Source organism: Cebus imitator, unplaced genomic scaffold (assembly GCF_001604975.1).
Source record: "Cebus imitator isolate Cc_AM_T3 unplaced genomic scaffold, Cebus_imitator-1.0 Scaffold121, whole genome shotgun sequence".
Classification (NCBI taxonomy): Eukaryota; Metazoa; Chordata; class Mammalia; order Primates; family Cebidae; genus Cebus; species Cebus imitator.
Window position 1 is genome coordinate 4,114,128 of NW_016107436.1, and position 12,548 is coordinate 4,126,675.

General features: G+C 42.9%; 1 protein-coding gene and 1 pseudogene across 2 annotated transcripts in view; both read left to right on the top strand.

Moving 5' to 3' along the window:
* GGNBP2 (gametogenetin binding protein 2) overlaps positions 1-12,548 on the top strand; it is a 42,767-nt gene that overhangs the window by 28,044 nt on the left and 2,175 nt on the right. Inside the window, exons 6-12 of the mRNA XM_017539729.2 lie at positions 3,512-3,715; positions 5,095-5,269; positions 7,353-7,547; positions 9,904-10,054; positions 10,451-10,576; positions 10,658-10,806; positions 11,900-12,148. Coding sequence (XP_017395218.1) covers positions 3,512-3,715; positions 5,095-5,269; positions 7,353-7,547; positions 9,904-10,054; positions 10,451-10,576; positions 10,658-10,806; positions 11,900-12,148 — 1,249 coding nt within the window. The remainder of the gene's footprint in view (positions 1-3,511; positions 3,716-5,094; positions 5,270-7,352; positions 7,548-9,903; positions 10,055-10,450; positions 10,577-10,657; positions 10,807-11,899; positions 12,149-12,548) is intronic.
* On the top strand, positions 348-3,343 carry LOC108312100 (annotated as a pseudogene). Its single transcript, XR_001828477.2, has one exon. The product of XR_001828477.2 is annotated as a keratin, type II cytoskeletal 8-like (transcript).

Here is a 12,548-nt window from a genome sequence, read left to right on the forward strand (position 1 = left end):
AAAAAAAAAAAAAAAATTATTTTGGTGTGAGAGATGCATCAATGCTAGGAAGTTTCTAGAAATGGGGAAGTCAGTTGAGAAGCCTAAAAAAAAAAGTGGGCCGGGTGTGGTGGTTCAAGCCTGTAATCCCAGCACTTTGGGAGGCTGAACCAGGTATCACCTGAGGGCAGGCATTCAAGACCAGGTTGGCCAACTTCAAAACCAGGCTGGCCAACTTGGCAATACCCTGCCTCTACTAAAAAGTACAAAACATTAGCTGGGTACACTAGTGGGCGCCTGTAATCCTAGTGACTCTGGAGGCTGAGGCATGAGAATCAACTGAACCCAGGAGGCGGAGGTTGCAGTGAGCTGACATGGTGCCACTGCACTCCAGCTTGGGCAACAGAGACTGTCTAAAAAAAAAAAAAAAGATAGCATAGGCAACTTAAACCAAGCCAGAGGGAATTGAAAATAAGGGACCTACTGGAGAAATAAGAAAGACACAGTGAATACTAGTTGGCTCTACCCTTAATGGGAGGACCTAGGGAGAAGTTGGAGTAAACTGAGATTTCCAGCCAGGGAGACTTTGAATGGCTGTGAATGGCGATATTCTTAACAGGGAAGGGACATAGGAATATAACAGCGTTTTACCCTTGGACAGTGAGTTTGAGGTGTTGCCTATTGGACATCTGTCATGTCTCGCCACTTTTCAGTATGAGTCTGGCCCTCAGGCAATAGCAGAGACTTGAACGGAGCTGTAGAGTCACAAATGGTCTTTATAGACAGGTTAGTTGAAGCCATAGGCATAGATGAGCTCATTTGGTAGATGAATTTAGAGATTAAAAGTTCCTTGTTTCACCTAATAAATCTTCTTAGCCAGTTATTATTATTGTGAGCCTGGCTTTTTCACCAGACCAAGTTCTTCTTGTTCAAGGAATTCAAAGATAAAGAAACCAGGCTGCAATTCTTTCTGATTGATGTTTGGTTTCTAAAAGAAATTTTCCTTCTTCTCTAATTCACAAACTCTTCTATACTTTTGTCACATTATATACACTTAAGTTTAAACCAGTTTCTATGTATGTGATGTTTATATTATGTTATTAAGAAATAGACATTTTTTGGAAGAAAGAATTTGGCATTTTGGAAATAATCAGTAAATTAAAAAATACATGCACCACTTTCCCATTCTTCTCCCCCCCTCAACCCCTAACCCTGTCCTCAAATGCTTAGCTAGTGAAATATTAAAATGTTGTAATAGAAATTGGAGTCAAGGTCTACTGGCTGAAGAGACCATCTATTTTCAGATGGAAGGAGAGAGAACAAACTAATCAAGAATCATTGGTTTGTTGCCTCTGTTGTTTTATTTCTGACCTGTGCATATAGCTTTTGAAGTGGAGATATGCTAGTTCTTGGCAACTGATACTTTCTGGGCATGCATTTTATGAAATAATAGGTATGTATCTGCCTCATTGTTTTAGGCCATGTGTTTCTCTAGTTAAAAAAATCATTGGCAAATGAAGATCTGTCTGAATTCATGTAAACCCTAAGTTTTTATTTACCTTAACATTCATGTGTTTTAAATGTGTGTATGGAGGTTTAAAAAAAAAATACTGTAGAAGCAGCAGCTTCTCCGCTCCTTCTGGAATCTCTCCCTGGTTCAGCCCGCCTGCCTCCACTCCTGCCTGCACCATGTCCATCAGGGTGACCCAGAAGTCCTACAGGGTGTCCACCTCTGGCCCCCGGCCTTCAGCAGCCACTCCTTCACGAGTGGGCCCAGTGCCCGCTTGAGCTCCTCGAGCTTCTCCCGAGTGAGCAGCACTGGCTTCCGTGGTGGCCTGGGTGCAGTCTATGCGGGGGCCAGCGGCATAGGCATGGGAGGCATCACTGCCGTCACCATCAACCATCACCTGCTGAATCCCATTAAGCTGGACATGGACCCCAACATCCAGGCCGTGCGCACCCAGGAGAAGGAGCAGATCAAGACCCTCAACAAGAAGTTTGCTTCCTTCATTGACAAGGTGTGGTTCCTGGAGCAGCAGAACAAGATGCTGGAGACCAAGTGGAGCCTCCTGCAGCAGCAGAAAATGGCCCGGAGCAACCTGGACAACATGTTTGAGAGCTACATCAACAACCTGAGGCGGCAGCTGGAGACTCTGGGCCAGGAGAAGCTGAAGCTGGAGGCAGAGCTTGGCAACATGCAGGGGCTGGTGGAGGACTTCAAGAACAAGTATGAGGAAGAGATCAATAAGCGTACAGAGATGGAGAATGAATTTGTCCTCATCAAGAAGGATGTGGATGAAACTTACATGAACAAGGTAGAGCTGGAGTCTCGCCTGGAAGGGCTGACTGACAAGATCAACTTCCTCAGGCAGCTGTATGAAGAGGAGATCCGGGAGCTGCAGTCCCAGATCTCCGACATGTCTGTGGTGCTGTCCATGGACAACAGCTGCTCCCTGGACATGAATAGCATCATCGCTGAGGTCAAGGCGCAGTACGAGCAGATTGCCAATCGCAGCCGGGCTGAGGCAGAGAGCGTATACCAGATCAAGTATGAGGAGCTGCAGAAGCTGGCTGGGAAGCACGAGGATGACTTGTGGCGTACGACGACTGAGATCTCCAAGATGAACCGGAACATCAGCCGGCTCCAGGCCGAGATCGAGGGCCTCAAAGGCCAGAGGGCTTCCCTGAAGGCCGCCATTTTAGATGCTGAGCATCGCGGGGAGCAGGCACTCAAGGATGCTCGTGCCAAGCAGCAGCAGCTGGAGGAAGCACTGCAGAAGGCCAAGCAGGACATGGCACGGCAGCTGCGTGACTACCAGGAGCTGATGAATGTCAAACTGGCCCTGGACATCGAGATCGCCACCTACCGCAAGCTACTGGAGGGCGAGGAGAGCCGGCTGGAGTCTGGGATGCAGATCATGAGTATCCACACGAAGACTACCAGCAGCTATGCAGGTGGTCTGAGCTCTGCCTATGGGGGCCTCACAAGCCCCGGCCTCAGCTACGGCCTGGGCTCCAGCTTTGGCTCTGGCGCGGGCTCCACCTTCAGCCGCACCAGCTCCATCAAGGCCGTGGTTGTGAATAAGATTGAGACCCGCGATGGGAGGCTGGTGTCTGAGTCCTCTGATGTCCTGCCCAAGTGAACAGCTGCAACAGCCCCTCCCAGCCTGCCCCTCCTGAGGCTGCCCCAGAGCCCGGGAGGGAGGTTGCTGTGCAGGGGAGCACAGGGAACTCGAGACCCACCCCATGCTCAGCCCTAGCCCTCAGCCCACCTGCGGGGAGTTTACTGCCTGGGGACCCCCCTTGCCCATGCCTCCAGCTGCAAAACAATTCAATTGGCTTTTTTTTTTTTTTTTTTTATTTATTTATTTTTGGTCCAAAATAAAATCTCAGCTAGCTCGTAAAAAACAAACAAACAAACAAACAAAAATACTGTAGATGGGAGAGAGTGCTATCATCTAGTACACTGTTAAATGCCACATGAAATAATTGCACAGCCAGTTCTTAATTTTGAGGCTTTTGTTTTTAACAGGTTTTGCACTGATTGCAAAAATAAAGTTCTCCGAGCATACAACATCCTTATTGGTGAACTTGATTGCAGCAAAGAAAAGGGCTACTGTGCTGCACTTTATGAAGGCTTGCGGTGCTGTCCACATGAACGACACATACATGTTTGCTGTGAAACAGACTTCATTGCTCATCTTTTGGGTCGTGCTGAGCCAGAGTTCGCAGGAGGGTATGAGTATGTAATTTGCTAGAATGGGCTATCTAGCGCTTTGCTTCATTTTATTACTGAAAATTTATTTTCATCACCTTCTGCCTCAGTACGTATGATGTATGTATAAATTAAGGTATGCCTGTAAAGATTTTGTTTCTCTTTAAAGTGTGCATTTTTTTCTCTTTTTGTTTTTTTGAGATGGAGTCTCGCTCTGTCGTCCAGGCTGGAGTGCAGTGGTGTGATCTCGGCCTACTGCAATCTCCACCTCCCGGGTTCAAGCGATTCTCCTGCCTCAGCCTCCTGAGTGGTTGGGACTATAGGCGGCTGCCACCATGCCTGGCTAATTTTTTGTATTTTTAGTAGAGACAAGGTTTCACTGTGTTAGCCAGGATGGTCACGATCTCCTGACCTCATGATCTGTCCACCTCGGCCTCCGAAAGTACTGGGATTACAGGTGTGAGCCACCACACCCAGCCCTAAAGTATGTATTTTTTAATTGACTGAAAATAGGGAAAAATTGTTCCCTGGTGTTTGGTTCAGTCCTCTGCTACTTCTTGCTTGAAGGGAGGCAGGCTTTTTTGCTTTCATTGTTACAGACTTATCATTTTCACTTGAAAATGATTAGAAGGGATTTTTCTCTATCCATGCATTATTGTGTGTAAATTTTATTCACAATAATGGTTTCTGCATAAGTGAGATCTTTGCAGTAGGGGGTTAAGAGATGCCTTATTGAATGTAATTCATGAACTGTGTATATTATATTATTATTACTATATAGAAACCTAAAGTATTATCTCTGACTTTGTTGTAAAAATAAAATCAGATGATGTTCATAGAATAAGTCAAATCCATTTCCTTTTATTTTTAGGATATCAATCCTCATTTGAGTGCCTACTTTCTGCTAGGCATTTTAGAATACAGAGGCCTTTTTTTATCACCAGTGTTCTGTGAACACTTGTAAAGACTGGCCTGGAGGATTCTTGCCCATGATTGAATCACTTTGGCATTGCCTTTCTCCATTCCCCCTCAAAACAAAAAACCAAATGAAGGAAAAAATGTTTTTCTATAATTGGAAAGTGAAAGGAACTATTATGTCTGCTATGAGCTGGACACTTCTATGTGATTGCCCTGTGCCTTAAACCCATCTCTTTAGAGGCAGTTCCTGAATTACCTTATTTTTAGCAATACGAGGACCAAGTTGTACTTGCATGTGTATTTCTCATTGGTTGTAGACATGCGTGCCTGTGTATTTACATATACAGTGAATGTAAACATATAACTGTCTTGTTATTAGATAAGCAAATTGTATTTAAAGCCTAAACTTGTAGCTGTGTTATCCATCTTTTACTGCTTCATTTAAAGGTACTAGGAATTAATGTGTGATTATTCTCTTATAGACGAAGAGAAAGGCATGCAAAGACAATAGATATAGCTCAAGAAGAAGTTCTGACCTGCTTGGGAATTCATCTTTATGAAAGACTGCATCGAATCTGGCAAAAACTACGGGCAGAAGAGCAGACATGGCAGATGCTTTTCTATCTTGGTGTTGATGCTTTACGCAAGAGTTTTGAGGTAAGAACAGTGTCTGAGATTGCTTAGTCACGTTATTGGACTGAATCTTAATGTAAGCCACCAGCGCCTCAAAGGGCTGTGATCCATCACTGATAGAGTTTGATGGCTTTGGCTGGATATTGTTACATGGCTTTGGGTTGGAGCAGGGGGGTGATCTGGGGAACTGGGATTTAGAAGAAGTTGCTGGATTAAAAAAAAAATTTTTTTTTTTTTTGAGACGGAGTCTTGTTCTGTCACCAGGCTGGAGTGCAGTCAGGTGATCTTGGCTCACTGCTACCTCAACCTCACAAGTAGCTAGGACTGCAGGTGCACGCCACCACACCCAGCTAATTTTTTTGTATTTTTAGTAGACACGGGGTTTCATCATGTTGGCCAGGATAGTCTCAATCTTTTGACCTCGTGATTTGCCCATCTCGGCTTCCCAAAGTGTATTACAGGTGTGAGCCACTGTGCTTGGCCAAAAATTTTTTAAGCCTGCTACTTGGCCAGCCTTGATTTTTAGATGTTCTCATATAGTGGAAAACTGAAGATGACTAACAAGATGCTGCTATGAAACATAACTAGTGAGGCTGGGCGTGGTGGCTCATGTCTATAATCCCAGCACTTTGGGAGGCCGAGGCAGGCAAATCACCCGAGGCAGGCAAATCACCCGAGGTCAGGAGTTCAAGACTCTCTCTACTAAAAATATAAAAATTAGCCAGGCATGGTGGCATGTGCCTGTAGTCCCTGCCACTTGGGAGGCTGAGACAGGAGAATCGCTTGAACCCGCGAGGCAGAGGTTGCAGTGAGCCAAGATCATGCCATTGCACTCTAGCCTGGGCAACAAGAGCAAAACTCCATCTCAAAGAAACACAACTAGTGAAAAGTTAAATGCAGCCGAAAATGAAGAAACTTAAAAACCTTTGGTAAGTTACATTTTGCCTACCAATGTGCAATAGAATGAAGTAAATGCTGTGTGAATGCAATAATATAAGAATTAATTTTTAGAAGCACACTGAGGGTACTTTGTAATGCAAGTATTGGGTTTAGTTCTTGTAAATTGGTAGCTTTTTAAAAAAGTAATCTATAGAACATACATATTTGGCTAGTAAATATTTTGTATATACTAGAGCGCAGTTGTAACCCTTTAACTGAGTCGTTGGTCCCACATGAGAATAGGATGAAATCTATAAATTCCAGAATTCTAGAAGTCCATCGATGAACTTTAAGTACCTGGTTCTGAAGAGTGTGAGGAAGTTTGTAGTAGTTGGTGAACACACTTATTCTTTTTTTTTTTTTTGATAGTCTTGCTCTGTCTCCCAGGCTGGAGTGCAGCTGCGCGATCTCGGCTCACTGCAACTTCCATCTCCTGGGTTCAAGCGATTCTCCTTCCTCAGTCTCCTGAGTAGCTGAGATTACAGGTGCACCCCACCACGCCTGGCTGATTTTTGTATTTTTAGTAGAGATGGTGTTTTACCATGTTGGTCAGGCCTGTCTCAAACTCCTGACCTCGTGATCCTCCTGCCTTGGCCTCCCAAAGTGCTGGGATTATAGGTGTGAGCCACTATGTCCAGCCCTTATTCTTTTTCTCTTTGTATTTTTGTGCCTTCAGAGATTAGATCATGTAATCAGGTTAAATAGTTTTTTCATTATGTGAGGAAATGGTATGTTTACTTTTGCTGTATTAAAATTCTGAAATTTAGGCCAGTTATGGTGGCTCACACCTATAATCCCAGCATTTTGGGAGGCCAAGGCAGGTGGATCACTTGAGGCCAGGAGTTCAGGATTAGCTTGGTCATCATGGCAAAACCCTATCTCTACTAAAAATACAAAAATCAACCGGTGTGGTGGCACGCACCTGTGGTCCTACCTACTCAGGAGGCTGAGGCAGGAAAATGGCTTGAACCCAGGTGGTGGAGGTTGCAGTGAGCTGAGACAGTGCCATTGCACTCCAACCTGGGCGACTCAGCAAGACTGTCTCAAAAAAAATAAAAAGTCTGAAATTTAAAACTAGAATGTTGCTGGTTTGGAATAGGAGTGTGTGTATTACCATAGAAAACAAAAGAAGTTCTGACCAATACCCTCAACCTTGTTTTTATAATAGATGACCGTGGAAAAAGTACAGGGTATTAGCAGATTGGAACAACTTTGTGAGGAATTTTCAGAAGAGGAACGAGTAAGAGAACTCAAGCAAGAAAAGAAACGCCAAAAACGGAAGAATAGACGAAAAAATAAGTGTGTGTGTGATATTCCTACTCCCTTACAAACAGCAGAAGAAAAGGAAGTAAGCCAAGAGAAGGTAATATTTCTTAATATCAAGTCTTTTTTGAGACAGAGTTTTGCTCTTGTTGCCCAGTCTGGAGTGCAGTGGTGCAATCTCGGCTCACCGCAACCTCCGCCTCCCGGGTTCAAGTGATTCTCCTGCCTCAGCCTCCTGAGTAGCTGGGATTACAGGCAGGTGCTACCACGCCCGGCTAATTTTGTATTTTTAGTAATTACAGGGTTTCTCCATGTTGATCAGGCTGGTCTCGAGCTCCCGACCTCACGTGATCTGCCCCGCCTTGGCTTCCTGAGGTGCTGGGATTATAGGTGTGAGCCACAGCGCCTGGCCGAATATCAACTCTTAAGTGTGTTGATATTGCTTTTAGATAGAAGTACAGGCTAGTTATGGTGGCTCATGCCTGTATTCCCAGCACTTTGGGAGGCCCAGGCTGGAGGAGCCCAGGAGTTTGAGACCAGCCTGGGCAACATAATGAGATCCCTGTCTCTCTCTCTCTCTCTCTTTTTTTTTTTAAAAAAAATTAGAGACGAAGTTTTACTCTGTTGGCCTGGATGGTCTCAAACTCCTGACTGTGATCCTCCTTCCCCGGCCTCCCAAAGTGCTGGGATTACAGGTGTGAGCCACTGTACCTGGCCTAAGCTAGATTCTTGTATCTGCTTCTGCATTAAATCTATTTCCATTTATTGGTTTGGTTGAAGCATAGGAAGAAAGTCTAGTCACACAGATATATATATGGTAGGAAAAGGGAGCAGTATTATTTTATTTTATTTTGGAGACAGAGTCTGTCATCCATGCTGGATTGCAATGGCATGATCTTGGCTCACTGCAACCTCCGCCTTCTGGATTCAGGCAATTCTCCTCCCTCAGCCTCCTGAGTAGCAGGGACTAAAGGCGCCTACCAACATAGTTGGCTAATTTTTTTTGTATTTATAGTAGAGATGGGTTTTGCCATGTTGCCCAGGCTGGTTTCAAGCTCCTGAGCTTAGGCAGTCTGCCTACTTCAGCCTCTCAAAGTGCTAGGATTACAGGAGTGAGCCACTGCACCTGGCTGGGAACAGTATTTTAGTATAAACCTTTTCAGCTAGTTGTGGATATTCTTCGATTCTACACTTTGACCAGTGGTAGTTTCTAAAAGATTGATTGCAATGTGGAATCTCACATCTTATCAATGACCTTCTGTACTCTGTTAAATTAGAATCCATTGGACTATATTGGACTTTGAATAGCTCTTTTACTCATGCATTGTTTTCGTAACATCATGCATTGGAATTTTATTTTAAAGATACTGGTTCACTGAGTTATGCAGGTCAGAAAAGTCCAAGTATTAGGAAGCTTCAAGTTCATAGTACTGTTGGTTGCAAGGCCAAAATTCTGATTGTTGTTTCAAAGTTTGAATTTTATCATTGATAACAGTTATTGTTTCCCTTGAAGTAACTGACTTCATTCATTTTTGAGAAAATGCCTGCTAAATATCCAAGTCTGAATAACCATAGTTTGTCTCTCGTTCTTTCAAGTGAACTTGATGTTCCAGGAAAAAAAACTTCAGCTTGCAATTCAAAAAGTTGCACAAGTATGTTTCCTTGAGACAGCTGCAACAGAAGTGCTTTAAGCATACTTCCCGTTTATCACATAGACTATTAAAAAGATTTCTGTTGGCAGGATGTGGTGGCTCATGCCTGTAATTCTAGCACTTTTGGGAAGCTGTGGCAGATGGATTGCTTGAGGTCAGGAATTCAAGACTAGCCTGGGCAACATAACGAAACCCCATCTTTACAAAGGAATACAAAAATTCGGTGTTGTGGCACGCTCCTATAGTCCTAGTTACTTCAGAACTGGAGGCAGGAGGATTGCTTGAGCCCAGGAGTTTGAGGCAGCAGTAAGCCATGATTGTACCACTGTATTCTAGCCTAGGTGACAGAGGGAGACCCTACACAAAAAAAAAAAAAAAAAAAAAAAAAAAAAAAAAAAAAAAAAAAAAAAAAAAAAAAAAAAAGGAAAAAGTGTATGTATTCATGGTTGATTTCTAATACAATTAATATTTTTGCAGATTCCTGAAAGACATTCATAAGTGAAATATCTGTTTTCGTGTGAGTGCCTGACAATTAAAGAATACAGTGACTCTTAGTACATTTTGGTTGCCACTGTCTTGATTTGTGCTAAGGACTAAAACCTTTACCCACCATTGCTTTTTTACTGTCAGTGTAAGTGTCAGTACAGTGAAAATGCCTTAATATCTTAGTATTATGAAAGTGTCAGTACAGTGAAAATGCCATACTATCTTAGTATTATGATGAAAATAGTTTTGACCTAGGGAATAAAGTGTAGCTGTTATGGAGTAAAGCTTTTTACTGTTTCTTAATGTTGATCCTTAAAGGAAACAGACTTCATAGAAAATAGCAGCTGCAAAGCCTGTGGCAGCACTGAAGATGGTAATACTTGTGTAGAAGTAATTGTTACCAATGAAAATACGTCATGTACCTGTCCTAGCAGTGGCAATCTTTTGGGGTCCCCTAAAATAAAGAAAGGTAAGTAAATAATTTCTTTTTAAAATCAACTTTTAACTCCTCTGTTTTTTCTTACTGTTAAATGTAAGAGCTTTTAGAGATTCTGTGAGCTAGAAATTTAAAACTGCTTTATAGCTCCAGGAGTTTAATATAATTTAGTCAGATACTTAATGTTTCCTTTTTCTTTATGTTCTTTGACATATTTTTTTTGACAAAACCAAAAAAAGTGGTAAATTCCTAATCATATTTTCGTTATTTAATTTGCTTTCTACTTAAAAAAAAATCCTTCATTGGAAATGTTCTACTTTAAATAAACCATTGATTATGAGATTTTTCTGTGGTCCCCAGTGGGTTCACTCTTTGTCCTAATAGGCTTATTGGTATGTTAATTGTAACTCTCATTTGATTTATTCTCAGGCTTATCTCCACACTGTAATGGTAGTGATTGTGGATATTCATCTAGCATGGAAGGGAGTGAAACAGGTTCTCGGGAGGGTTCGGATGTTGCCTGCACTGAAGGCATTTGTAATCATGATGAACACGGTAGGCTCACATTAAGTTTCCCGGTTATTTCTACTACATGGCTGACTTAAGAGCATAAGTAAGGATTATTGATTTCTGCAGGTGATGACTCCTGTGTTCATCACTGTGAAGACAAAGAGGATGATGGTGATAGTTGTGTTGAATGTTGGGCAAATTCTGAAGAGAACAACACAAAAGGAAAAAATAAAAAGAAGAAAAAGAAAAGCAAGACGTTGAAATGTGATGAACATGTAAGTGTTGCAACTTGTAATTCTTAAACCTTTGCTCTTGAGAGAACACGCGTGTTCCTTGGAGTGGCATATGTGCAGCTTAGCTGCTAGGATTTACTTTTTTTAGAATGAGTACTTTATGCAGTTCCATTGGTTGCTTATCTTGTGAGAGTGTGTGTTGTGGGGAGAGAGAGATGTGGTCGTTTGTCCAACAGTCCTTGTGAGTCATAAATTCACTTCTTTTTATTCTTTTAAATTTGTAAGCTATGTGATCTTAAAACAATTGGTTTAGTCCCTATCATATTAAATTCTATGAAGGTGAAGTGAGTGTATATTGGCAGGTGCGGCATAGTGTCTAGTGCGTAGTAACTGCCTAATAAATGAATGCCAGCTACTGCTATTACTCAGTATTCCTTCTAAAGGTTTAATACAATGTCAGGATTTTTTTATTTTCTTTTTTTATTTTTTTAGATGAAGTCTTACCCTGTCGCCCATGCTAGAGTGCAGTGGTGTAATCTTGGCTCACTGCAACTTCTGCCTCCCAGGTTCAAGCGATTCTCCTGCCTCAGCTTCCCGAGTAGCTGGGATTAGAGGCGCAAGCCACCATCGCTGGCTAATTTTTGTGTTTTTAGTAGAGACGGGGTTTCACCATGTTGGTCAGGCTGGTCTCAAACTCCTGAACCCAGGTGATTCGTCTGCCTCAGCCTCCCAAAGTGCTGGGATTACAGGAGTGAGCTACCTCGCATGGCTTTTTTTTTTTTTTTTAAATAACGGCTGACCGGGTGTGGTGGTTCATGCCTGTAATTCCAGCACTTTGGGAGGCCAAGGCGGGCTAATCACCTGAGTTCAGGAGTTTGAGACCAGCCTGACCAACATGGAGAAACCCCATCACTACTAAAAATATAAAAAATTAGCTGGGTGTGGTGGCGCATGCCTGTAATCCCAGCTACTCGAGAGGCTGAGGCAGGATAATTGCTTGAACCTGGGAGGCAGAGGTTGCAGTGAGCCTGGCAACTCCAGCCTGGGCAATAAAAGCAAAACTTGGTCTCCAAAAAAGAATAACTGCTATTATTTCATGCCTTTTAACCTGTGAAATCTTTTGCTGTGGTATCAGATCCAGAAGCTTGGAAGCTGTATTACAGATCCAGGTAATCGAGAGACCTCAGGAAATACCATGCACACAGTGTTTCACCGTGACAAGACCAAAGATGCACATCCTGAAAGCTGTTGCAGCTCTGAAAAGGGTGGGCAGCCACTGCCTTGGTTTGAGCATAGAAAAAATGTACCACAGCTTGCAGAATCTACAGAAACATTGTTTGGTCCCGATTCCGGAAAAGGTGCCAAGAGCTTAGTTGAACTCCTTGTAAGTATTCCATGAAGTCTTATTGTACATCATTGTTCAGGAATGGGGTGAATGTGGGAGGGAATAGTATTTGAGGGCTTAAGGTAGGTAGTGGAAGGAAGCTTTTAAGAAATTAAGGGGGCCAGGCTTAGTGTCTCATACCTGTAATCCCATCACTTTGGGAGGCTGAGGCAGGCAGATCACAAGGGATGGAGACCAGCCTGGCCAATATGGTGAAACCCTATCTCTACTAAAAATAAAAAAAAATTAGCCAAGCATGGTGGCATGCCTATAGTCCCAGCTACTTGGGAGGCTGAGGCAGGAGAATCTCTTCAACCTGAGATGTGTAGGTTGCAGTGAGCCAAGATTGCACTACTGCACTCCAGCCTGGCAACAGAACAAGACTCTGTCTCAAAAAAAA